At 35.6% G+C, this 27,907-nt stretch overlaps 1 protein-coding gene across 1 annotated transcript in view; it reads left to right on the top strand.

Moving 5' to 3' along the window:
- The window catches only part of PLA2G4A (phospholipase A2 group IVA), a 148,032-nt gene extending 120,629 nt beyond the window's left edge, over positions 1–27,403 (top strand). Inside the window, exons 15-18 of the mRNA XM_050783287.1 lie at positions 4,144–4,328; positions 16,355–16,550; positions 18,078–18,235; positions 26,801–27,403. Coding sequence (XP_050639244.1) covers positions 4,144–4,328; positions 16,355–16,550; positions 18,078–18,235; positions 26,801–26,932 — 671 coding nt within the window. The 3' untranslated portion in view covers positions 26,933–27,403. The remainder of the gene's footprint in view (positions 1–4,143; positions 4,329–16,354; positions 16,551–18,077; positions 18,236–26,800) is intronic.
- The last annotated feature ends 504 nt before the right edge of the window (positions 27,404–27,907 follow it).

The raw sequence follows: 27,907 nt of genomic DNA, 5'->3' as shown, positions 1-27,907 counted from the left end.
ACCATTGGATAACCCCATTAATTCACAAGTTTAGAAACCTTGTATGTTTTAAATTATGGGAGAATATTCTTCTGTAGCGGCATTTATCCAATGCTCTATGACATTTTAGTAGATGTTATACAATAAATTGGGTTCCAGTTCAAATAAATTTGGGAAAATTTACAACTTGATCTCCCTCTTCAGATACAATGAGATACCATAATGAGTTTAAGTCCTACTTAAAGCTGCTTAAGGATAGTACTTTAAAAGGAGACTGGCTTGTATTTGAATCTCAGTTGGATCCTTTACTAGCAGGCCATCTTAGGCAGTCACTTAGCATAAGCCTCAATTTACTTACAAAATAAAAATAACAATGGTACCCATGTTATGGAGTTATTTGGAGGATTGGTTAGCATTTTCATACAAAGTGCTGTCAGTGGGAGCCATAGGAAGGAGAATAGGGAATGCGCAATGTAATTGGCTAGTACTTTAAGTTGTTGAATTTTGTCTTTCTCAAGACATGACCTTATTTAATCATGGCACTCTTATTTTGTATATGAGACATCAGTTTATATCTTGCATAACTATGCTTTTTGCAACACAGTTAGGAAACACTACTTTCTGGTTTGGCTTGTTTTTTTTGTTGTTGTTGTTTTTTGCGACATGGATGAACTTAGTGGATATTATGCTAAGTGAAATGAGACAGACACTACATGATCTCACTGTTATGCGTAATCTAAAAGAGTTGAACTCAGAAGTAGAAAATAGGATGAGGATTACTAGAAGCTGGGGGGGTTTTGGGGAGGAGGCAGTAGATGGAGAAAGAGGCAACCTTGCTCAAAGGGTACAAAGTGTCAGTGAGAGAGGAGGAATAAGTTCTGGGTATCTATTGCACAGCATGGCGCCTGCAGTTAATAATAATGTATATTTCAAAATAGTTAAAAGACAGGATTTAGATGTTCTTACCAAAAAGAAGCGATAAATATTTGATGTCATGAATATGTTAGTTAGCTTGATTTGATCCACAATGTATGCATGTAACGAAACATCACATTGTACCCCATAAATATACACAATTATTATCTACAAAATAAAAATTGTTTTAAAAATAAAATAAAACAAACAATAAAAGGAACACTACTCACCATCAGTTTATCTGGAAGGTGGGAACAATGGTGTTTAGCTACAAACTGAAGCTGGGAATTGGTCCACATGATTTTTCTCTCAAATGCCCTCACTCTTGGATTTAAGAAAGGATAAAAGGATACTACCAGTTTTTGGTAGTATCCTCTTAGTTAGTCATGCCACTTTCTAAAGTAATAGTGGGACACTGTGCTTAGGGCTTAGACCTTGTGAACCTGGCTTGGAATCTTTTGAATCTGTTTGAAAATAGACAATTTATTTTACCTCTGTGAGCCTCAGTTTCCTTATCTTTAAAATGGCTACCTCCTTTGTAAGATTGTTTTCTTATCTTTAAAATGGCTGTCTCCTTTGTAAAAGTTGTATAAGAATAATAAATCTTACATATGAAATTTCTGATACATAATAGACTCAGAATAAATGAAGTCACCATTAAGAGAAATATCAGTAACCAACTAATGAATTATAACTTTTTAGTAAAATATTTAAAAATGAATTTAAGCCGAAGACTCACTATTTTTACCTTTAAGATGTTCACATATATAATTGTTAACCTAAAAACTCAGAGGAATAAATATTAAAATTGGGCTCAACAGTCTCTTTATATATTTCTTACATCTTTACATTCCAGGTTCTGTAATAGATAGTCTAGTATCTTGGCTGATGGCAAAGTGCATTCTCACTACTGTTTATATATACTTATTAAGAAAACAGAATTGATCTACAGATAATTATTTAAAGAACTATTTCTCTTCTCTCTCCTTATTGCCCTATAAGTTAGCCTTGGACACAGCCAGCCTTTATTATTTAGCCATATTACCTTATCCTCATCTTTAAAAATAGCTTTATTTTTAGCATATTTAGTTTTATTCAAGACAGTTATTCACACCTTTCCTCTTTGCTTGCCTATTCTGGGCAGTATGAATTGCCTCAGACATAAAATTTATTCTTCTTTATTTATAAGCATCACTAGTAAGCGTTTGTAACATTTATTTGTTATTCAGTATTTTAGAAATGGGAATTTTTAACAGATGTGAGGAAACAGATGACTTTGTTAACTGTAGAATGTTAGAAGGATATTAATGTTTCTTTAAAGTATTAATAACTATACCAAAGTCTTATTTTTTCACTTTACATTGAATAAAATATTATGACTGTCTCATTGGTGTTTTTACTTCAACCTTTGTTTATAATGAGGATTATGGATTTAATTGGACAGGAAGAATTTAAAGATTTGCTTTCCTTTTTCATTTCATGGTCTTAAAATGTAATAAGTAAAACTGACTATAGGAGAATTACAGTATTATTCTTATTTAGAAACATATGGAGGGAAACTAACATACACTAGTTTCCTACTGTGTGCTGAGCATGTATGTATGTACATAGGTATTAAGTCAGAGATCCTTATTCATATCTGGTGTGACCATCTTCACTTTATTCTACATCATAGGCCTCCCTCTTGGGCTTTGCCAGCCTTCTTCCTAACAGCAGGAGGAAACAAGAGTGTGGACAAGGGAACAGAGCACAACAGCTGCATGGCATTTTATCCAGTTCAATTCAAACCAGTTCAATTCTGGTCATGTTTTATTTTCCTGGCAAGTGAATTAGGAGCACCACACATAAATGTGAAGTGTAGTGTGTTATCAGTATTATTTTTTCATAAAATTAATGATCTGTAGGTCCTCTTTTTCTTCAGAATCCTTGCCATCTCATCTGTTCTCCTCCCATACTGTCCTCAGACTGCAGGCTCCTTGCTGTCCTCAAACACACCCAGCCTGATTCTGCCTTGGGACCCTTGCTCTAGCTCCTCGCTCTCCCTGGTAACTTCTGGATCCCACCCTCCCAATCTTTAGATGGTCTGTTCCACATCATTATTCTTATTTCAGTGTAAGGTTTTCTTCTCAGAGGCATCTCCATTGACCATCTACCTGAAGTTATTCCTTATTATAGTGTCCTTGCTCATTTTCTTCATTGCATTTATCACTTTATGAACTGCCCTCTTAATACATTTATTTACTTATTGGCGGTGTACTCGCAATATGAGCTCTATCAGAGCAGAGCATGTGTCTATCTTGTTCAGCATCTGGAATCATATCTGAATGGTAGTAGACAACATATATTTGCTGGGTGTGTTGGCTGGATGATTTCCTTGGACTCTCACCTTGTGATGGAATGCACACTCACCCCCAAGAGAGGCAGCCTGGGAACGATACAGAGTCTGCCATCTCCCAGCTATACCACCTTCGAGGTGACTCTTCATTCGCTTCACCCTCCATTTACAGATGTCCTCTGCCTCACCTGTCTGTTATAAGAATTAAACAAGACTATGCATGAGGAAATGTTGAGAAACCTGTAAAGACCTACGTAATGTAAGATAATACTATTAAAGTGGTCATAGCTTAGAGTTAATACCAGGACCTGAACTAAGTGCTTTCCATGCATTGTCCCCATAAATCCTCGCAGCAGCCTTATTTGATAATCCTGATGTTACAGATGAGGAAACTAAGACTTAAGGGTAATAATTACAATTGCTAAAGTTGTATTTAGCATGCCCAGCTCTATTTGTCTCCAAAGCCTGAGGGCCTAATCATATGAAATTCTTTCAAATTTGAAACCAACATTTTTATTTTTATTTTTATTTATTTATTTATTTATTTATTTTTGAGACGGAGTCTCACTCTGTCGCCCAGGCTGGAGTGCAGTGGCCGGATCTCAGCTCACTGCAAGCTCCGCCTCCTGGGTTCACGCCATTCTCCTGCCTCAGCCTCCCGAGTAGCTGGGACTACAGGCGCCCGCCACCTCGCCCGGCTAGTTTTTTGTATTTTTTTTAGTAGAGACGGGGTTTCACCGTGTTAGCCAGGATGGTCTCGATCTCCCGACCTCGTGATCTGCCCGTCTCGGCCTCCCAAAGTGCTGGGATTACAGGCTTGAGGCACCGCGCCTGGCCGAAACCAACATTTTTAGATGATAAATACTGATGAATGATCATTTAATTCATTCTTGTTTTTCTTTTATGTTTTTAAGATCCTGATGAATTTGAGCGAATATATGAACCTCTGGATGTCAAAAGTAAAAAGATTCATGTAGTGGACAGTGGGCTCACCTTTAACCTGCCGTATCCCTTGATACTGAGACCTCAGAGAGGGGTTGATCTCATCATCTCCTTTGACTTTTCTGCAAGGCCAAGTGACTCTAGTCCTCCGTTCAAGGTAAGAATACCTAATGTAGCATTCCATTCTCTACCACATTCTCTTGCTTGCCTTATAGATCTCTTAGTCCCTTTGACTCCAGTTTCTTATTCCTTTAATGTATTTTCTACATCTTTATGAGTAATAGTTCTAAAATGCAAACATGATTCAATCAGTCTCCTGCTTAAAGAAACTTTTAAATGATTCTAATGAGCTCAATAAAGGTCAGAGTCCTGAGCAGGACAAGAATAATACAGTGGGTCTGAAGTTTAAGAAGGAAATGAGGCTGAGATTTGGGAGTTAGCAAGTAAATGATCATTAAAACAATGCATGGAGAGGATATACCCTGAGAAGATAAGTGGACATAAATAGTACTTTAAAGAATGCTATCAAGGGGAAAGGAGGAGAACAAAGGAAGTGTGTAGTATTATGAAAATTGAAGATATGTAACAACAAGGAGGTTTTTTGGTGAACTGGACAAGGCCAGTTTCAATAGGGCTGTGAAGGCAGAAATCAGACCAGAGTGGTTTGAGAGATGAGTGGGAGTTAAAAAAAAAAAAAAAAAAAAAAAAAAAAGAATTCTGTAGATTGTTCAGGGAAGGAGATGGACTGTATCTGTAAGAGGCTGTAAGAGGATGTGGGGAAGAGGAAAATTGTGTGTGTGGGTGGTCGGGGGTGGGTTGTTAATAGAAGAGACAAGCATGTTTACATACTGATGGCTAGGAGTTGTTAATGAAGGTATTACTGAAGAGAGGAGAGATGAGATATAGGATGAAGTCACATCTCTGGGAAGGATGTAAGGGTGGGAAGTGGGAAAGGAATCAAGGACACAAGTGGGGAACAGTATTGAAATGTCCACGCTAGGGGAAAATGGCAGCAGATAAAGATTTATCATTAGGTTTGGAAAAAGGAAGTGAAGGAAGTACTCATGTGATGACTTCGAAGTTTTGTAGGTATTAGGAGTCAAGGTTAACTTGTGAGGATAAAAATATGGAGGTAGTGGAGTCAGGCATGTGGGGTGAATAAAAGTCCGCCTCTGTGAAGAAATGAGAAAAGCTTGTGAATGTGGCAATATGGAAAGATTGCTGGACCGTACTTTGGCCTCACCCTCAAATAAATACGCTTTGTTCCCCCTGCCTGGAATACTCCAAACATTCTTTAGACACAACTCAAGTGTTATCTTTCTTGACTTCCACCCATATGGCTAAAGTGCATAGGACTCAGTCAATTCTTCAAATACAGCAATTATCATAGTATAATTTTTATTGTATGTTTTTGCTTACATATATATTGCTTTCACTGTCTGTGAACTCTTTGTGACTAGAACTCTGTTCTCTGTCTGTGTTTATTTTGTTTTAATCATTTGGTCCTAACTGTCATGGAGGTGCTGGCCAAAATATGAGTATATAGGATTTTTTTGTAGGTGAATAAATAAAATGATGTATGAAAGATGGAGTTATTATTTTGATTTTATAGATTAAGAAGTGGCAATTCATAGTGATTAAATGGAACAGTTCATGATCTCCCAACCAGGTGCAATCAGTAATAGCCCAGGTCCTCTGACAGCATATCTGTTTTTTTCTCTATCATATGATGATTAAACTGCTCTCAAGAGCAATAATGGTTATAATAATAACTCTTAAATATATAGAAAACCTTATGTGTTCAAAGTGCTTTCATACTTCATTTTTGAGCTAGTAAAGGTATTCAGACAAAGAAGCAAGTATCAATGAGATAAAATCTTATCAACAAATCAAATAATCTGTGGAACGAGCACAGTCCACGACCTGGCTGGGGAAGTGTTAGTTAAGAAATGTAGCTCCAAAGCTACAGAATGAGAATTTCTTACCCTTTACCAGCTGCCTCCTTTGTGCACGCTGTTCATGAACTATTTTCTGTGTGGTGTGCTGTGTGCAGCAGTTAGTGGGAAAATATGGTTCCTGATCTCCCATAACATTTTGGGATTTTTTGGGGCAAAGACTTTTGTTCACAAGAGCCACTTGGAGGGAAATTGAGAAACTTACTATTAAATAGTCATTCATACAAGTTTACATAAGTATGTGTATTATAGGGGATAAATATAAGAATAGATTGGTGCATACTGGAGTTAATGAACAGGGTAACAAATGAAATAGGGTGAAAACAGCACAGAGATGGCAATGAGCACATCTAAGGGGCTGGAGTGATCTGATTAGAAGCGACAGATATTCAGCTGCCTTAGAAAGGCTTAAGGAGAGAGTTTAAGATAGGACAATAGAAAATAGAGAATCAGTGGAGGATTTCAGCAGACAAATGACTTCATGAAATTGGAATTTTAGGATGATTAATCTGAAAATGGAAAGTAGGATGAGTTGGAGAATGGAAGGCAAGGAATTAACATTAAGAGAAATGTATTGTAATCCAAGCACAGGATAATGAAGTATTACTGCACCAGAGTGGGTGACTATGAATTTGATGACCTACAAGAAACAATGGGGAGGTGGGTTTCAATGGATGACTCTAAGATGATAGCTTAGAAGCTGGTTCTAGTGGTGGAAGACACTGTATTATTCATTTCACCAATGGAGGTATAAAATGTCAAAGCCATCATTTTATGTATGAATCAGAGCTCCACCACCTTAATGAGTTGAAGGAGGTTTTGGAATATCACTTTGTGTCTTTAAAAAGAATCATTATACTTTGCAGTAGTTTTTAAATGTTGACTCATTATTTGTGATTAAGAATATATACTTGTAAAATGTATGAACATTTGGTTTATAAATGCAGTACTTCCAGACAACAGCTGTTAATATTTTGGTATTTTCTTCTAGTCTCTTTTTGCGGGGGATGTGTGTGTGTGTCTGACTACCAGGGTCATATAGTTTTGCATTCTGTTTCTTTCTACTTAAAACTGTATTATGAGCATTTTTTATGTCATTAAATATTTTAAAAAACATAATCATAAAAACATATAATAAGATAAATATAAAAGAGATAGATAAGATGTTTATAAAATGCGATAAAAACATATACTATCTCTGTATACAGATATGTGAGAATTTATTTAACAATGCTCTATTTTCAACTTTTAGATTATTGCTATCTTGCCACCTTTTTCTATAATCATTATCCTTGCACATGAATCTTTAATCACATTTTAATTATTTATTTAGGTTGGTTTCTAGATGTGTATCATTTTATGACTTTTAGTAAATATTTTCAGATTTCTAGAGAAGCTTCACCAATTTACATTATATCTAATTACATATGTGAGTCTATTTTACATGCCTTTGCTGGCAGGAAAAAATATTAAGGACAAAGTAAAAAAAAATTTGTACAATATGATGGGGAAGAAACCTCACATTTATGCTTCAGTTTTCTTCCTTTGTGAGACTGAATGGTTTGTCATGCTTATTATATATTGATGTTTCTAAACTACTTTTAATTGGATTATTTGTGATGTTCCTATTAATAAACATTCTTTTTATGTCTTAAGAATATTAAAGTTTGTCTTATTTTTGCAAATATAACGTCATATGACATTTGTATTGGGACTTTTGTTGCTGATGATTTTATTGTTTCAAATATTTATGTAGGAACTTCTTCCATTGTTTTTATTCTTTCTTATAATTTTTAAATTTTTTTCACTATCTTTTCTCTTTTTCATATTAGTTTTTAAAGTTTTAATTTTTAATTATTTATGGATGCAGAATATGTGTACATATTTATGGGGTACATATCAAATTTGATAGAGTCATATGGGGAATGATCAATTAGGGTAATTGGGATATCCATCCCCTCAAGCATTTATCACCTCTTTGTGTTAGTAACATTCCAATTCCGTTCTTTTAGTTATTTTGAAATATAAAATAAATTATTGTAAACAATAGTTACCCAATTGTGCTACTGAACACTAGATCTTGTTCCTTTTACCTTACTGTATTTTTGTACCCATTTTCCATTCCCTCTATTTCCCCTTTCCACTATCCTTCCCAAGCAGATGGTAACCATCATTATACTTTCTATTTCCATTAATTCAATTGCTTTTAGTTCCACATGTGAGTAAGAACATGTAATATTTGCCTTTCTGTGCCTGGATTATTTAACTTAACATAATGTGCTCTAGTTCTATCCATGTTATTACAAGTGACAGAATTTCATTATTTTTTATGTCTGAATAATATTCTATAGTATGTAGGTATCACATTTTCTTTATTCATTCATTTGTTGATTGATTCCATATCTTGGCTATTGTGAATAGTGCTGCAATCAGCATGGGAGTACAGATATCTCTTCAGTATACTTATTTCCTTTCTTTTGGATATATACCCAGTAGTGAGATTACTGGATAATATGGTAGTTCTGTCTAGTTTTTGTTGGAACCTCCATATTGTTTTCTGTGGTGGCTGTACTAATTTACATTTCATAACCATGTAGGAGGGTTCCCCTTTCTCCACATCCTCATCAACATTTGCTATTTCCTATCTTTTGGATAAAAGTCATTTTAACTGGGGTAAGATTGAATCTTATTGCAGTTTTAATCTGTATTTCTTTGAGGATTAGTGATGTTAAATATTTTTTCATATTCCTGTTGGGCATTTGTATGTCTTTTTTTGAGAAATAGCTATTCAGATCTTTTGCCCATTTTTAAATCCGATTGTTTTTCCTGTTGAGTTGTTTGATCTTCTTATATATTCTGTTTATTAATCCCTTGTCAGATGGATAGTCTGCAAATATTTTCTCCCATTCTGTGGTTCATCTCTTTTCTTTGTTGATTATTTCCTTTGCTGTGCAGAAGCTTTTTAGTTTGATGTGATCCTATTTGTTCATTTTTGCTTTGGTTGCCGGTGCATCTGAGGTCTTATTCAAGAAATCTTTGCCCAGATCAGTGTCCTGGAGTGCTTTACCAATGTTTTATTCTAGTAGTTTCATAATTTTAGGACTTAGATGTTAGTCTTTAATTGATTTTGATTTGATTTTTATATGTCAAGAAATAGCAATCTAGTTTCATTTTTCTGCTTGTGGATATTCAGTTTTCCCAGAAAAGGCCATTTATCGAAGAGACTATCCATTCCTCAGTGTATGTCCTGGGCAACTTCATTGCAAATGAATTGAACTGCAAATGGGTGGATTTATTTCTGGGTTCTCTATTCTGTTTCATTGGTCTATATGTCCGTTTTTGTGCCAGTATCGTGCTGTTTTGATTACTGTAGCTTTGTAGTATAATTTGAAGTCAGGTAATGTGATGCCTCTAGCTTTGTTCTTTTTGCTCAGGATTACTCTAAGGGTATTCAGAGTCTTTTGTGGTTCCATATAAATTTTAGGAATTTTTCTATTTCTGTAAAGAATGTCACTGGTGTTTTGATAGGGATTGCATTGGATCTATAGATTGCTTTGGGTAGTATATTCTTGAAATTCATTCTTACCAATATCAGTTAAATAGAGATTGATATTTGATATTTTAATTTTTGTATTATTCTTCTAAATATATGTAACTCAGTGTCCTGGAGTGCTTTACCAATGTTTTATTCTAGTAGTTTCATAATTTTAGGACTTAGATGTCCTAAAATTAATCTTTTTGAATACATTGCATTTGTAATAACACAATCCCCCATAGACTTTTTTTGGCATTATTTTGTTATGCTTATTATATCATATACTATATGATTACTATAGGGCACAGGAGATTTTTTTTTAATCTGTTGTGTTTCATTCATCCATCTGACAATCTGGCAATTCTTATGTCAGTACCATACTGCATTTTAATAACTGTAGCTTTATTATATGCTTACTAAATTAGAGAGCATGTCTCCAATTACTGCTTCTGTAGTACATATAGGCATTTCTACCTGCACATTTTCTTAGATGTGTTTTAAAATCATTTTTTCAATTCTTTTTTCCCCATGCCTTTCTCCAAATTTATATACTTCCTTTTATTATTTATTTATCATAACATGAAACCTACCATTCTGGAAATAATGAATTATATTTTCAGAGATTTAACGTAAAGTAAATTGCAATATATTACACATAATATAGTTTTTCTTGTCACTAGGTAAGTACTTCAGCAAGTTCAGAGTAAACTAAATAATTTTTTTCAGGCTGACTTGGAATGTTAAAAGTGCTTTAAACCTATAAATGTTGTTATTAAAGTATGTATTCCTAAATGAGTCTAAAAGATTGCCAAAGTCGAATTGTTAAATTGATTAAAATGTTATACTATTAATGCTAAAGTAGAATATTTGTTTTTTATATAACATAGCAAGATTTGAAAATTTACAAGGAGTCTACATGAAGTTCTTTTGATAGCGGGGGAGAATCCCTAATGTAATAATTGAATATATGCAATATGATTTTATTAAGGTAATTAAATAGCAAATAATTTCCTATTTTTGAGACTGAAATATGGACACTGCCTTTCGCAAAATATTAGACCATAAATGCTGGGCAAAAAATTAGAAATATTGACTTTATTTCACATTTGCAGATAATTCTGGCCCTTCATATAGTTAAATGTCATATTTTGTTAAGAAGATATAGAAAGATGGAGATCATGTCTTTTGATAAAAGCAACCAAAATTTATGTTGTATCTGTGTTGTAATTGGCCTTGAGAGTTAATGATGTCAATGTAAATGATGCTAATTTCTTTAGATTAGTTAGCACACACCCTAGTAGTAGTCCAATATAAAGAGTTCATGATTCTAAATATTATTACTATTTATCTAACAAAAGCAGCTTTGTGTTTCATTTTGTCAAGTTTCTTTTTGTTAACCATACATCTTAGATGTATAATATGTAAATTTAGTATACCATTAGAGCTCATCCAAAGACAATCAATGGGATTGATTGTTCGTCATGAAAATAAGCCAAAGTCTTCATCCTCAAGCATGCAAAATTAACAGGCTGTGAATTTAGGGGAAAATGAAGGGACTTTGGGCTTTATTGGGGAGCAAGAAAGCGAGGAATATAGAAGAATTCAGAGTTTACTACTAGAAATTATATTCCCCTTTATCTTACTAACTTTTAGGGAGAGTAATAGATTTTAGTTATTATGCCATAAATTAGATTATATTGTGTTGCTATACATTGAACATAAATCTGGTTCAGTTTTTCAGTGTTCATTTAAATGCTTAATGACAAGAAGTCAGAACAATGGGTTTATTCTCTTAAAAATTATTCAAGGAAAGAAGGAAGGGAAAAAGAGAGAAAGAGGTGATGAGGGAGGAGAGAAGGAAGAAAGAAGAAAGGAAAATTTGAAATGAGGCAGTCTTCACAAATGAAGGAAGTAATATATCTAAATTAAACTGATCTGCCTATATTTCATTTAGGGTCAGAATTCCATTTAAACCCACTAATAAAGGAAAAAGTATCTGTATTTTTCCACAATCATCTGATTTATTTGTTGAAACGAGGGCATGACCTGTTTTAGAATCTCCACATAGTGTTCATTTATAATGCTTAGGTTGGCCCACATCACGGCCAAATCAGTCCAAGCATTAGCTTTGCAGGCACCCATCCACAATGGCTGGTGAAGGAAAGTGCACAGCATTTAATGTAGTACTTCCAGTTTTATCTCTTGTACTGAAGTTTCTGTTACAAATTACCCCACACATGGTGACTTACAACAACAGAAATATATTCTCACAGTTCTAGAGGGCGTAAGTTGAAATTAAGGCTGCCATCTCTCTAAAGCCTCCACAGTAGACTCCTTCCTTGCCTTTTCCAACTTTTGGTGGTTCCAGGCATTGCTTGCCTTGTGGTTGCATCTCTCCAATCTCTGCCCCCATTTTTGTATGGCCTTTTCTTTTGTGTGTATGTCTTCTCTTGTATCTCACATAAGAATAATTGTCATTGAATTTAGGGCCCACTTACATAATCCAAGATGATCTAATCTCAAAATCCTTAATTAAATTACATTTGCAAAGAGTCTTTCCCCAAATGAGGTGGTATTCACAGGGCCAAGGGATTAGGAAATGGGTATTTTATACGGAGCCACCATTCAACCCACTACACTCATATTGGTCACTCAAATTGAGAATCAGATGTTTTGTGATGATATTACGTTAAGTTGACATTAATTTCCCGTTACATATTTTGTGAGTTTATGGTAACATCCCTGCGAATAACTACCCAGAATTACAAAGTGCTATGTAAACTCTATACAACATTAGATATAGAAAGTTATTTTCATACCTATTGCATTATAAAGCTCTTGGAGCCTAATACTAGCATGTCTTTTATTAAAAGTAACAGAGACTATAACTGTAAAATAATTAATTCTAACTTGTAGTTTCTATCAGTTGTATTTTATGTTATTTGCTTCAATAATTTTTTAAGATTCTGGAGGTTTACTTACATGCTTATATGCCATCCTTCTCCCTAATCTTCTCCCTAATCTTAAAAATAGGTTTTATATAATGAGAAACATTGTAGAATAGAAAGCATATATTCTTGGCTTGCATACAGACAAAAGAAATCTGGCTTCCTCCAATGACAAGTCAATTTATTATTTTATGTACATATGTGTGTGTGTTTGTATTTTTATAAATAAATGTGTTGTTTCATATATTTAAAGTATGTATTTATATTTTTTTACATGTAAATGAATGAAGTGGCATATATATGCTATCATACGATGTTTTGAAGATGTTTCTGTTATTTAGAAATAACATTTATTTATGATATTCATTTCTATGTTATTTATTTGTTTTTCCTCTCCTTCAAGTCTTCTTAATCGTGTTTTAGTACTCAAAAATGAGCTCATCCAGCGTGGCCAAAATGGTGAAATCCTGTCTCTACTAAAAATACAAAATTTAGCCAGGTGTGGTGGCACACACCTGTAGTTGCAGCTACTCAGGAGGCTGAGACAGAAGAAATGATTGAACCTGCAAGGTTGCAATGAGCCAAGATCAGGCCACAGCACTCCAGCCTAGGCAGCAAAGTGAGACTGTCAAAAAAAACAAAACAAAACAAAACACCAAAATGAGCACAGAACATCTTACAAAGTATCTCTTCGAAAGATACTGTCAAATTTTTATCCCACAGAAAGTCATTTTAGTTAGTACTATGTAAGTTTATCTTGTTATTCTATGGAAGTGTGAAGTGTCTGAGGTGTCAAACAATAACCAAAATGGATAGTTATCACAGAACACAATTCTGGCATATTGCTGTGATTTGTGGAGCAGCACTTTTTTTGTTCACTGAAATCTTTTAAAGTACTTTCTTAAACCTAATGTACTTTACTCATAGTCTGTGTCATTGTTTCTCAGCCTTTACAGAGAAAAACGAGACATCAGAGAGGAAATGGTTTATCCATGCTATCATCACTGTATTTGCAATCATCGTTTTTAATCTTTTCCACATCAGGAACACATAAGGAAAGGGAAAGTTTCCATCTCTTCCTGATTCTAGCATGAAGTGAACTATCTAAAAATAGCCTCACTCTTACGTCATGTATTTCCCTTTTCATTTTACCCCAGCATCCACACATCATTGGTCATACCCTTGAGTCATGTTTGTAAACACTAGAAAGCTCTTTCTTTTCTTTGCCCTCACGCAATTGCTCCACAATGTGAACTTTTGGTTTATTTTGATGTTGAATAATCATGAATGAATAATTGTGAACAGTGCTGGACAAGAAATAACAAGCTGATTAATTCAGCTGAATAGAGGGAAAAAAAAGAGATTGCTGATAAAAGCTTTCTCAAGTTCCAAACAAGAAATTATTTGCATACATATGGGATTTTCAGCGAAATGTAATTGTATTTAGCATAATAGCTTATGAAGCAAATGCTTTCATATACATTAAATCCTTTGTTCTCCTAGATTTGTATTCATAAGTGGTATTGAGAGAGTTGATCAACATAAAATTCATGACATTCCAGAAGCCAAAAGAGCAGTGCAAGTTCAATGAAAAGTGTATTTTTCTCTGAATGTAAGGCCATATGTTAAAGTACTTGTTTTCTTCTAATGTAAACTACTTAGGTCTTTATACATTTTATCATTTAATCCTCAGCAATCCTATGAGAAAGATGATAGTATTAGCTTTATTTTACAGAGGTAGAAAAATGAGTTGCTGAGAAATAAGGAACAGATGAAATAGAGATGAGATGGGATGGGAGTCTGCTATGTCAGGGATAGTGAATAATCTAGTCTGTGTTTTTTTGTTCCTCATTATCTCTGTGTTGCCTGTAGGGGAGCATCACTGTACACTGCAGCCACCAAAAATAATTTGTTTCTTGTTCACCTGTGGTGTCTAATTAGTTTGTCTCAGGTCATCCAGCTAGCAAGTTTTAGGGTGTCTGTCTTGGAGCTGGGCCTTTCACACTGCACAACCCAGGCCCACAATCGTGCAGCCCCTTCCTGCCTTTATCATACTTTACTATAATATCTATTTATCTTTCCTGTTGATTTATAAACTCAAATCTTCAAGGACAGCCTATCTCTTATGCTTAGAACATAGCTCACTGATAATTGTTGGATGAATTAACAAATACTCTGAGGAAATTGTCCAGGCGTACTGCAAAGTCTCACCTTGTATTTTTTCCTGGCATTTATCACAGTTTTAAACACAAAGTGTTATTTGATTGCTATCTTTTGCCCAACAGGCTATAAATCCCATAACAACAAAAACTGTGAATGTTTTACTCACTGTTATGTCCCCACTTCTAACATGGAACCTAGCTGGCCACTATTGACTGTTGTGGAATGGATCAATGTGATGACAAGAGTAGTTAAAAAGAACTTAAGATTCTAGTGACAGTATCCCCGAAACTTCCCCCTCTAGGAATTTTCCTCTCTAATGTTCCTATCTCTCTTCCCTTTCTTTTTCCTCTTTTGGTTTCCTCATTTTTTTCCTTCCATCTCTTTTCTTCTCTTTACTGGCAATTATTTATTAAACATTTGCATAACACTTAATATGTGGTAAGCACTGTTTTAAGCACTGTAAAGTATTAATTTATTTAATTCTAATAGCAATCCTATGAGATAGGTATTATTTATATCATCCACATTTTATATCTGAGATGGAGACACTGAGTTTAGAAACACGCCCAAGGCCATGGAGCTTGTATTTGGACTCAGGCATCTGATCCCAGAATCTGTGCTTTTCCCACTATGATATTCTGCTTCTTATTTATTCCACTCTCCCTGAAGATGCACATAAATGGAAATGAGGTCTCTTCACTACATCTCTCCATATTGATTTATGTTCTTCAGTTTAAACTTAATTTTAGGGGTGCTTACCCCAGTGAGTTAGCCTGCTTTGGTACAGAGACAAACCAACCTCAAATCTCAGTGGCTGACCACGAACATGTATTTCTTGGCCACTTACATGCCAGCAATTGTCAATCACCTGTGGAGGCTCTGTTCTATTTGTCTTCTCATGCTGGTGGGAATGTATAATCAGCTTACCAGGAAGGGAGCTAATACGTGGAAACCATCATACAATTTGCCACGGCCATTAAAGAAGCTCTTGGTACATCTGTACAGTCCTCTGTTGGCCATTACATGTAATAGCAATGCTCTGAGGCCAAAGGTTCAACTTATTTTCACAAAAAGAAGACAAAAAGCTGAGTCAGAGTAACTCAAATATTTTTATATACATAAAATGAACGAAGTTTTGATTGGTACTTTTTAACACTTTGGTGGAGATGATACAGGTGAAAATCCAGTAACAGAGATTCTTCATTTTGCATCATCAGATTCCTTTTTTACTCCTAAGGGTTGAAAAAACATTCACATGGCTATAAATTCTCTGAACCCATAATTTTTTTTTTTTCTCTAGCAGCTTCTTCAACATAATTGTGCTCAGTTCAGTTTATCAATAATTTTTCAAATGCCTGCTGTGGAGCTAGCCTTGTGCCAAGAATTAACATAACAATAGTGAGTTTGTTTCCAATTTCTTTGAGATGTAATGAGCTTCTTGAGAACAGGGTCGTGATTCATCCTAGCAAGGAGTACATTGCTGGCACACAGTAGACACCTAGTGAACTCTGAATAATGGTCAGACCAACTGAATCAATGAAAACTGAAAATTTCCAAATGCATCTTTCCCTCTTTCCCATAGGAACTTCTACTTGCAGAAAAGTGGGCTAAAATGAACAAGCTCCCCTTTCCAAAGATCGATCCTTATGTGTTTGATCGGGAAGGGCTGAAGGAGTGCTACGTCTTTAAACCCAAGAATCCTGATATGGAGCAAGATTGCCCAACCATCATCCACTTTGTTCTGGCCAACATCAACTTCAGAAAGTACAAGGCTCCAGGTATGTAGGGAGTAAGCTGTATTCCATAAAATAGAAATTAAGTAGGGGAGTGAAACTGACATTAAGCTGTTTCACTCTGGCGCTGCTGTACCAGCTATTACACTACTGAATGTCTCCCTTACCTTGATAAATAGATGCTATTCTGAGACCTCAAGTACTTCTCCTCTTACCCCTAGATCCCCTGACTTGCTCACAGTCCAGAAACTGAAAAGTCAGCAACTGGTTTAGCAAAAATCTTTGGGACTTTACTTCAATACTTCGAATTGTGTTTGTTCTGATTGATTTTTAATCAAACATTTTGACTATCACCCTTGTAAGAAAGCTTTTATTTCAGAAAAATCATGCAAATTTCTGGGAATTTTAGTTGACCACAAGATTAACGTAATCTAGCAGTACACAATGGCTAGCAATTTCAGTTTGCCATGTTGTATTTCACAGAAAACAAGAATCAAGTTTGACACGTAGTCTTTGCTGTTTTGTTTTGTTTTTTTTTTAACCACAACCAGAGGAGTCTCTCGACTCTTGTGTATCCTGGAAAATGTTGATTAACCAAAGGAGATCTAAAGATTTACATGCAAAATGCTTACGGCTCCAAAAACCGTATTTTGGGACCAGAAAATGTGTTTTCCATTTTATGAATGGAAAGACACAAAAAATAGGGAGGATGAGTAATGGGAATATGCTGAGAAAAATGGTGTTTTTCTAGATTTCTCAGGAAGACAAAGAAAGGACCAATAGAAGTGAAGATTATTGTGAAGCATATAGTTCAGCATAGGAGAAGGTGGAAAACTGACATTTTTAGCTATCAGTCAGTAGAGCACTTGAAACCCAGTGAATTTTCTATCACTGTGAACTCTCAAGGAGAGGCTCACTGAGCAGTTGGCATGTGTAGGGGATTTCCATGGCATAAAGACAGCCAGCCACATCATGTTTTAGTTTGGGTTCTCCCAGAAAGTAATTCTGAGAAAAGGACTCAAGTGCAAATAGTTTATTTGGATGAGCTGAGGAACACTCTAGTTTATTAGTAAGGAAATGGGGAAGTGGTAAAGGGAAGGAAGGCCGACAACAAAGTTGCGTTAGCAAGCCAGCTACCACAATGGGAACTTGATCCCCTGGGAAAGACGACGAAATGGAATAGACCTGTGTCCCACAGTCGTGCTTCCCACACACACCAAAAGGCAGGGGAATGGAGTATTTAGATACTAACTCTCTAGAGTCTTTGGTTGACCACCGCCTGGGGAACAGTGTTATTTATCAGAATTTCCAGCCTGCTGCAAGTGGGCCAAGCAGGCTTCTACAGTTGCAGGGCAGGATAGAAAGCCCTCAAGCACAGAGATGTCAGATACTGGCAGTTGGATGTCATCCAGTCAGAACACAGAGAAATGATAAAGTCAGAGATGCTACGGAGTACCTGGCTCTGTGGGGGCTCCCACTGCTGTCTTTATGTGTGTATGTTTTATTCCTTGGATTTTAAAGATATTTTGTAGTTTTCAAAATAGCACCCTTTGTGACTCTTCTGGTATTTAGGTGTTCCAAGGGAAACTGAGGAAGAGAAAGAAATCGCTGACTTTGATATTTTTGATGACCCAGAATCACCATTTTCAACCTTCAATTTTCAATATCCAAATCAAGCATTCAAAAGACTACATGATCTTATGCACTTCAATACTCTGAACAACATTGATGTAAGTATCTCCTGTGGCCATCGACTATGTCAAATGACTTCCATACCATATAAATACACTAATACCTCTTTTTAATTAAAAATAAAAAAATAAGTGTTATGAGTGACACCACCCAAAATATGCCACTTTACTTTTCGTGAATTATTTTGCTAATCTTCAGAAGAACCCTACAAAACTGACAAATAAGGAAAAATAAGGAAACTCATTTTATGCTATTATTTTATTGAATGGTGAATACTCAGTTTCTTTCCCAAAGTATCTAATATATTTATTATATGATAAATTATAATTAAGGAAGAAAAGTGATGAAAAGGAAATATGAGCATGAAAATGAATGGAGCCAGAAGTGTAGTTAATCTGCAAAAATATAACATGAATTTTAATAAATACACTTATGATTTTACATGTTTTCTTTTTGTGAATTTGGGCAGTATCACAAAAGGTAACAGCCTTTCCTTTTTTTATTTTTTGAGACGGAGTCTCGCTCTGTCGCCCAGGCTGGAGTGCAGTGGCGTGATCTCAGCTCACTGCAAGCTCTGCCTCCCAGGTTCACACCATTCTCCTGCCTCAGCCTCCCGAGTAGCTGGGACTACAGGCACCTGCCACCACGCCCGGCTAATTTTTTTTTTTTTTTTTTTTTTTTTTTTATAGAGACAGGGTTTCACCGCGTTAGTCTCCATCTCCTGACCTCGTGATCTGCCCTCCTTGGCCTCCCAAAGTGCTGGGATTACAGGCGTGAGCCACCGCGCCCTGCCAGCCTTTCCTATTTTTAGCCTTTGAGATGTCAAGTACTCTTTGCTTTAGAAAAAAGTCATTGTCATCAGTATCAATCCTTCCTATCATTAGTGTATCTTCTGCTAAGATTCTGTGTCTAGGTGAAATTCTTTCATTTTTAACTTACCATTTAGGAACACTATTCTGTAACTGAAATCATTGACTTGTGGTTCCAAATCATAGTGTCTGACAAATGATTATCAGTTGTGAAAGCTTAAGTTCATTGGCCTGATTGGATTTTGTACATTAGAAAAACAGAAAAAAAGAAATTAAATGGAGAAGGAAAGGCATCATGCCTGATTTGCCAGTCTTTTTGGTGACTGTGTAAATGGCATAAAGGAACTCAGAATATGTGAATGAGTGTTCTGTTTATATGGGCTCTAATTAGATTTTGTGAGCTAATAGAACTCCACACATCTAGTTTGCTTCCTTGTTTCGTTTGGCCTGAGACTAGTAATGATCAATTGTGTGCAGTCATCACAGTTGCACCATAGTACATTTGTCAATCAATATCTTTAATTTTTGTAAATGTGTAAAATTTCCCCCAATAAGCTTTGATTCTTACAACTATAAAATTCTTTTCAGCCTTCATTTACAAATAGATGATAATTCATCTAAAAATGCTTATCAAAATGTATAGCATATGTCATTTTCTCCATAGGTTTGTTTCCTTTTTAGAAAAAATACTTCAAGCAGTGGACATCTGAAATCCACGTGATACATTATCTCTATGGTGATGGCAAAAATTGAAAGGTTAAGAGAAAAATGATTAATCTATGATTTGTAGGGAATGAACAGAAATTCTCAAAATAGAGTTAGTTGCATTTTATAAAGCCTCATGCTAATAAAAGAAAGGTAAGAGTTAATATCACAGTCACCCTATTTTTCCAGTTTGACCCAATAAACTCAAAACTAGACATTCCTTGGGATGAAATTTATTAAATTTGATAAGTCTTTCTCAAATGGAAAAAACAGATTGTAGGAATATACAAATGTCATGTTGGACTTTGGAATAGATATACATATACATATGTGTATCTTAACCAAGTACATTTGTCTTGCTGTTCTAATTTATATAAAGTCTGCTAAACAATTTGCAATAAGGAATGATATAGTTTTATTTATATATTTTACAAACATTCTTCAAAGTAGTTCGTTTGATACATAGATGTAAAAGTCAGCACCTGAACAAAAATAGACTGAATCCCAGAACAACTGTCCTGACTTACACACCTCATCAAATGTTGATTCTTCACAAGCCGTTAATTTAGCAGTTTTAAACATCCGTTTTCACATTTTATTGTGACAAAATATACAAAACATAAAATTTACCATTTTAACCATTTTTAAGTGTACAGTTTAGTGGCATTAAGTGCATTGCATTATTGTGCAACCATCCCCACCATCTGTCTCCAGAACGTTTTACATCCTCCCAATCTAAAACTTTGCACCCACTAACCAGTAAGTCCCCATTTCCCCTGCATTTTTAGTAACAATACTGTCAGATTTTTGTAAGAAGATTGATAAATTCATTAAGAAAATATGAAAGTGAAAAGGACCAAAGTAGGCTAACTCATCTTGAAGAAGGAAAGCAAAGTTAGAAGACTTGCTTTACCAAATAGAAAGACAGAAAGGTAACATAATTAAGAAAACATGACATTGTCCAAGGACAGACAGTAGCACTAAATAAAATCATCCTTAAATAAATTGTGACTATCTATAAGAAAAAAAGTGATCAGATGATTATTCACAAAGGAAAAAACTAAATTGACCTCTTTCACATTATCAACGAAGCCAATTCCAGATAGCCTGTAGATCTGAGTAGAAAAGTAAACCAAGTTTCTAGAATACAACATAGGGGAGTATCTTTATGGCTTTGACCCAGGGAAATATTTTTTACACTTGACACTAAAAGCATTAGCCATAAAGGGCAATCTTTTCTATATCTCCAAGTCCTTCAGTTCTGAGAATTAAGTAGTTTGTAATTGCTTCTACTACTGTTTCTGGCACAGCATGTGTAGACAATGTCATGGGCATTATATCATCTTTAAATGTCATAAATGTGACTTTGAATAAGCTGCTTACACTTTTTGAGCCTCCCCTTCCTCTTCTCTGAAACAGGTGTGGTAGGATCTATAATAATTGTAGTAGTGAATGCTTAATTGGGTGATGCATGATTACAGAAGCTGCTTAATAAATGGGAACCTTATCTATACATGTCCTTATCTTGTACCCTTGAAGGTCCATGGGGATTACACCCAAAGACCTTTGCAAATGCCCCAGATTAACAACATAGACAAGTTTGTACAGGTAATGCCAGCTTAGGCAGTAAGTAAATATTTTCTGAATGAACAAATGAAGGTAGGCTTTTTCCAGAATTATATGAACATTGAGACTCATGTTCAAGTAATTCCTCTTTGTGTGTGTGTGTGTGTGTGTGTGCGCGCGCGCATGTTTCATAAACAGATAAAATTTTCAGTTTTCACTGACATTTTATCTCTGCCTTAGTGTGACTCCCTTCTTCTCCACTTTAAGAAAACACATTTTTATCAGAATCACAACTTTGTAAATGATGGTACTTAAAGAGCAACAAAACTCTGCTGAGTTAGCTAACTCTCTCATTCCCACACCATTTGAATAGAGTAGGAGACCAATTCACACTTCAGCAACAGAGCATATGTTTACTGCCATAGACCATCAGAGTTCTTTGTAAAGAGTGGATGGACATTGTGAATATAAACTCTTACAATGCAAAGTCACTTCTTTGCCAATTTCATAGACAAGTTTTCAACTTTGCAACTGTGACCACTGTGGCTTAGGGCAACATTTCCTCTTCAATTCACTCTGACCTCAATTTTTCCTCCGAAGAGGCCATGCTGTGTCAGCCAGCTGCACCCTCCTATTGCTTCATTTTATCAAGAGATCCTAGCTGGCCTGCTTCGCCAAAGCTAAATTTTAGTTTATCTTTAGAGGACTTCTGCTCTGTTTCTGCTCACGTCATGACAGCAGCCTGGGTTTCTCATAGCATCAGGTTTCTGCTCTTACTCAATCCTCCCAAATTCCTTTTCACTGAACATTGTCTCGATACTTGTACAATTACAGTAGTATTTCATTTTTTTTTTCCTTCAAAAACTTAATGTATAGTGACTTACACTGGTAGACGTGTGATGGTGGCGGGGCGGGGAGGGGATGCAGAGACATTGGAGTCTGACCAAATTGGGTATTCAAAACCTTGCTCTGCTGCCTCTTGGCTGGGTGACATTGGGCGTATTGGTTAACCTTTCTAAATTTTGCTTTCCTATTTTGTAAAGGGAAATGATGGTATATATCATGTAGGGTCGGGGTGGGGGTTAAGTAAAATAATATAACTTAAGGGCTTGGCATGAAATAGTAAACTGCAGCAGCTAATATAATTATTATTGTTCATAGTTTTTGGCTTTTAATTAAAACCAGTGACTTGCTTTATTTACTTTGTATTCTCTAGACATACTGATCACAATGCCTGACACCTAAAGTAAATATACAGTACAATTTTCATGATGGGTGTTTAATATGTCATTGACTTACTGTGGGTAGCACGTGTCAGCATACAAGGTGCTGTTGGTTGGAGGGAGGCAGTTTCCAACCGTGGGGAATTTGTATATAGTACATGCCTACCCACGTAGTATGGCTACATACTCTATCTACTGTTAAACCACCACTTTGATCTGGAGGGAATATGTCCTCTGAGATTTCTTTTCTAGGACCTGTTAATTTGCTGTCACAGGAAAATATATGGTTTCCCAGTCTCACTTATTCAAATTATTCATTTGATAGGCATAGTCTTAGAACCATTTATGTGTCAGTTTATTCAGCATATGCCAATGATGCAAAATAATGAGCTTTTTTCTTTCTTAAATAATTTTACAAAGTGCTAAACATTAAATGTTAATTAAAATGTGGATACATCCATATCCAGAAATATTGGTACTTATTTCTTAATTTATTGATATTTCTTCATCTTGATAAGGGTGTATAGGTACAAGTCAAGGTTCTTATCTTTTAAATATAATTTATAAGCTTACTATTATGTATTATTGCCTAATATATTAGTCCATAACTCATCTACCTTTAATGCTGCCTATAATCTCTTTCTGTCTCATTTATTTATTAATTCAACACATATTTATTATTTAGCGTGCCAGAAACTGTTTCAGGAACTAGGGGTACAGCATGGAAAGAACAATTAAAAGTTTTGAGTGCTTCATATAAGCCAAATATTTTCCGTCAAATATTTAACACTCAAGACTAGCCTGTGAGGTGGAGTTTTAATTTGTAAGTTAGAAAACTGAGTCATGGATTACTTAGGCAGGTTGCTGGAAATCACGATGATGTGGGGGAGTTGAGATGAGGCTGCGTGTCTTTTCTCTTTCATTCCTTCCTTTTGAACCACCTGTCTCTCAGGCAGCCTTATTTCTTAGTGTTCCCCAAACACAGCCTTCATTCTAGCAGGGCCAGCCAATTCCCAGATGTCTCTGACGCATGCCACAGCCTCCCATCCTCAGCCTTTTCATGTGATTATTCTTCTACAGAGAATGCCTGGTCTTCTGCTCCACTTAAAATCCCTGCCTCTCCTTTAACTCAACTGGTCTCATTGTCCCTCTGAACTGAGTGCTGGCCTGTGTCAGTCAACCTCTAGTGAGCACCTGCTGTGTATTTATTAATTTCGCAAATATTTATTATGTACCTTCCATGTTCTAAGTGCTGGTATTAAAAAAAAAAAAATGACAAGCCTGATGAACTTTCTGCCTTCCTGACATTTCAGTTCTTATTGAAAAGGCAGGCATTATCCAGCAAGTTCACAGTAATGTACACCTAAATATATTCTCGTGTTCTCCTATATTTGTAAGTTTTACTTCTCTAACAAAATACACTGTAACTTTCTCTCTTGGGTTTATTTTTTATTTTCTATTGTGATGACTCAACATTTGTTTGTAGATTGCTTATAATCTCACCTCTACAAATTTGTTTCTTATGTGGAAGGGAAGATCACATTTTACGTGCTTGTTTTTCTTATTCTCTGCTTTCATCAACAAAGATTTAAGAGATCTGGTTAAACAATAGGAGGCTATGGAATGGCACAAGTGAAAGATGACATGGGATAGGTGGTGGGGATGGAGAAGGTTGAGATATGAGGGTTTTTGCTGGGATAACACTGAAGAGAAGGATTTGGAATCTCAATGAATTTCAGGGAAGAATGAAAGAGATACAAACACCATTTAAAATGGCTTCTTGTATAATAATAAAAACAAAGGTTTAAATTTAATACAATGCCTTTTTGGATATGTGTAGTTGTATCATGTAGGATGCCAAAAGGTTTGAATTTAGTAACTGATCTAGTGCTGGGCTTGGTTTTTTTCTATCACAGAACTGGAACTTCCAAGAACGGTGTTTTCCGCATTAACTGAAACACCTAGTTAATGGTTTCATGGTGTGAATATGCCACCTAGTGGTTCAACTTGCACATTCTAATTTGGGATTTTCAGAGTTGGAAGTGTTCGTTTTCCTTTATCAGAATGGCTTGCTCACTCGGAACACGAGCTGAGGTCCAATTACGATAAATCCACTAGTCCCTGATGTTGATATTGCTGATTTTTTGATGCTCAAGAATTTATTATGAAGGAATTGATAGCAGCAGTCATTGTCGGTTTAATTTTTTCTATGGTCTTTTTTATTTTAGAGCTTTTTAGGAGTTTAGAAAGCAAATGGTTGGTTTTTATTTTATTTGGACACTTTTATGCAGTGAGGGTTGATGTTTCATGGATTGCTGTGAGGAGAAACCGATTGATAAATTTGCTGATATAGATCTCTAGAAAGGCAGGGGGATTTTTAAAAGAAGATGTAGTAGGACACTTTGAATAGCAGAAACAATTTGCTGACTTACACAATATAATAAGCTCATTCGTGGTTATATACCTGGTGTGTTCATTTCTTATGAACTTTATAGCTTCACTTCTAATTTAGAGTTCCCAATTTTCATCACATATTGTCAGTTTAGAAATAACAAGCATAATAGCTGTTGTAAAATGTTTATATACCAGGTATTGTGCAAAACACTTTATAGAAATGATCTCCAATTTTATAGAAATTCTCCATTTATAGAAATGATCCCACAAAACCCCAAATTGGTACATTATTTCCATTTTAAAGAAGCAAAAAACAGGCTCAAGTATTTAGACTAATTCCCCTCCATCTCAGACAGCCAAGAAGTGTTTGTGCCTCGTGGCCTTTGGTCCAAGTCTCCTTCACAGGTCTGAAGCATCTTTTGTCATCACAGAATCATGTTTCCCTATTCATAAGAAAAGTAGGATCAGCAAATATCAGTTTTCCTTAACAGACTCATTCATATTTGAGCCCATTTCCCCAGAAGATAATTACATATATTACATTTTAAAGTAAGGCATATACAAGAATCACATTCCTGTGATAGCTCCCTTTTTCCAAAATCTGACTGCTTGTTTAAAGTTACTATTAGAGAATAGAGAGCCTTGCTTGTTGGGTGTCTGTGGCATAAAGTCACAGAAAAATAACTGCATGTTTGCACCATTTAGATCTCACATGTTGAAGTGATGCAAACACGATCTCCTCAGGCAATGAGCCGTGCTTGCCCAGTGAGCTTGCACGTGGTAATGGGAGAATCCCTCTGAGCCAAGGCCAAGTGGGCCACAGCAGTTGTGAGTGGGAGGAGGCCATAGCGTCCTAAACTGCTCGGACTTGCCAAGCATTCCTACCTGTGGCAGGGGGCTGAAAAGCCCATGGGCTGTACCTTAATGTTGCTTAACAATCCCTAAGGTAGAGAATAAAGGGAACTGTGGAATAACTCTGTGACTTGCCTCTGTTCCCTGGTGTCCAGAAACATCTACCTCATTGGTCATCGAGATGAAATGAGGACTGTCCTGGGGAATGGAGTCTTCCTAATTTTAACAAGGTTCTGAAGCAGGAGCAGAGACAAGATTTACTATTCAGGCCTTCTTCCAAAGCCCATTTCCATTGCTCTTCAATAACTGCATCTACCAAATTCTGAATGTTCTCTTCTTTCCCCAGATTCTAACTAGGTTTTAACTTCATACCAAAACCAGTGTATCACAATTGAAATAGCAATTCTGAGACGTTGTAGCTTCCTGTGTTTTATTCTGGTTACCATTAACATGGGTATATGTAAAGAATATATATTGGATATATGTATGCTGAATAAAAAGTAGTAATTCATTTTCACCAATGAAATCACAGAGCATGGCATTTCCTAGATAGAGCAGGCTCATGTTTTATAACTGTTGGTTCAGTTGGGGAAGGCAGGCAATTATCCAGCAATGCCTTCTTCCTCCACTAGGAAAAGCTTTTACTTTCCTGGTGGTCTTTCATTTCTACTTGCCCACTAATTATAAAGAACATAAATTGTAGATTTAGTAATTACTTGTTTCTTCCCTGTTATCCAACCCTTTTGGCAAAGAGTAGAACCAACATAACTTTACCATGCTACCATTTTATTCCCAAATTTATCAGCACAAAATCTAGAACATTTCCAGGATCCTTCTTTCCCTGGTAAGGGAAGGAACAGTAGCTGAATATAAGCTTAACAAGACAGCAGTGGTGGGATGTTGAATTTAAATGTGTATGCATGACTCATAGATTTCTATTCATATATGCCAAAAATACCCTAATAAAAAGATTCATTAGATTTTTGTTTTAATAAAAAATGTATAAATGAGTTCATAGCAGCACTAATTATACAACTTCCGTCTCTATTTACAGGTGATAAAAGAAGCCATGGTTGAAAGCATCGAATATAGAAGACAGAATCCATCTCGTTGCTCTGTTTCCCTTAGTAATGTTGAGGCAAGAAAATTTTTCAACAAGGAGTTTCTAAGTAAACCCAAAGCATAGTTCATGTACTGGAAAAGGCAGCAGTTTCTGATGCTGAGGCAGTTTGCAATTCCATGACAACTGGATTTAAAAGTACAGTACAGATAGTCGTACTGATCATGAGAGACTGGCTGATACTCAAAGTTGCAGTGACTGAGCTGCATGAGAATAATACTATTATAAGTTAGTTAGGTTGACAAATGATGTTGATTATGTAAGGATATACTTAGCTACATTTTCAGTCAGTATGAACTTCCTGACACAAATGTAGGGATATATACAATATTTTTAAACATTTCTCACCAACTTTCTTATGTGTGTTCTTTTTAAAAATGGTTTTTTCTTTTAAACTATTTAACGGTTCAATCTCAATAAGACTTCCCATAATGTATGAATGTTATTCACTGACTAGATTTATTCATCCCATGAGACAACACTATTTTTATTTATATATGCATATATATACATACCTGAAATAAATACATAAATATACAAATAAGCATGAGATAACTGAGTTGTTATTTTTTAAATGAGATATTGGACTATTGCTATGAAAGATTCTCATATTCACTCCTTTCAAATGCAAAAGGTGTTCATCCTAAACTCAAGTGTGAAACTTTTAATTTAATTTAATTTAATTAATTTTTCTGTGAGACGGAGTCTCACTCTGTCATCCAGGCTGGAGTGCAGTGGCGTGATCTTGACTCACTGCAACCCCTCCTCCTGGGTTCAAATGATTCTCCTGCTTCAGCTTCCCAAGTAGCTGGGACTACAAGTGTCCGCCACCACACCCAGCCAATTTTTATATTTTTAGTAGAGACGGGGTTTCACCATGTTGGCCAGGCTGGTCTCGAACTCCTGACCCCATGATCTGCCTGCCTCAGCCTCCGAAAGTGCTGGGATTACAGGCGTGAGCCACTGTGCCTGGCCGAAACTTTTAATTTTAAATCATGGATGTTTTTCTGAAAAGATGAATATATAATTATTTTCAGAAAG

Source organism: Macaca thibetana, chromosome 1, assembly GCF_024542745.1.
Source record: "Macaca thibetana thibetana isolate TM-01 chromosome 1, ASM2454274v1, whole genome shotgun sequence".
NCBI lineage: Eukaryota > Metazoa > Chordata > Mammalia > Primates > Cercopithecidae > Macaca > Macaca thibetana.
This window is presented reverse-complemented; position numbering and strand designations above follow the sequence as displayed.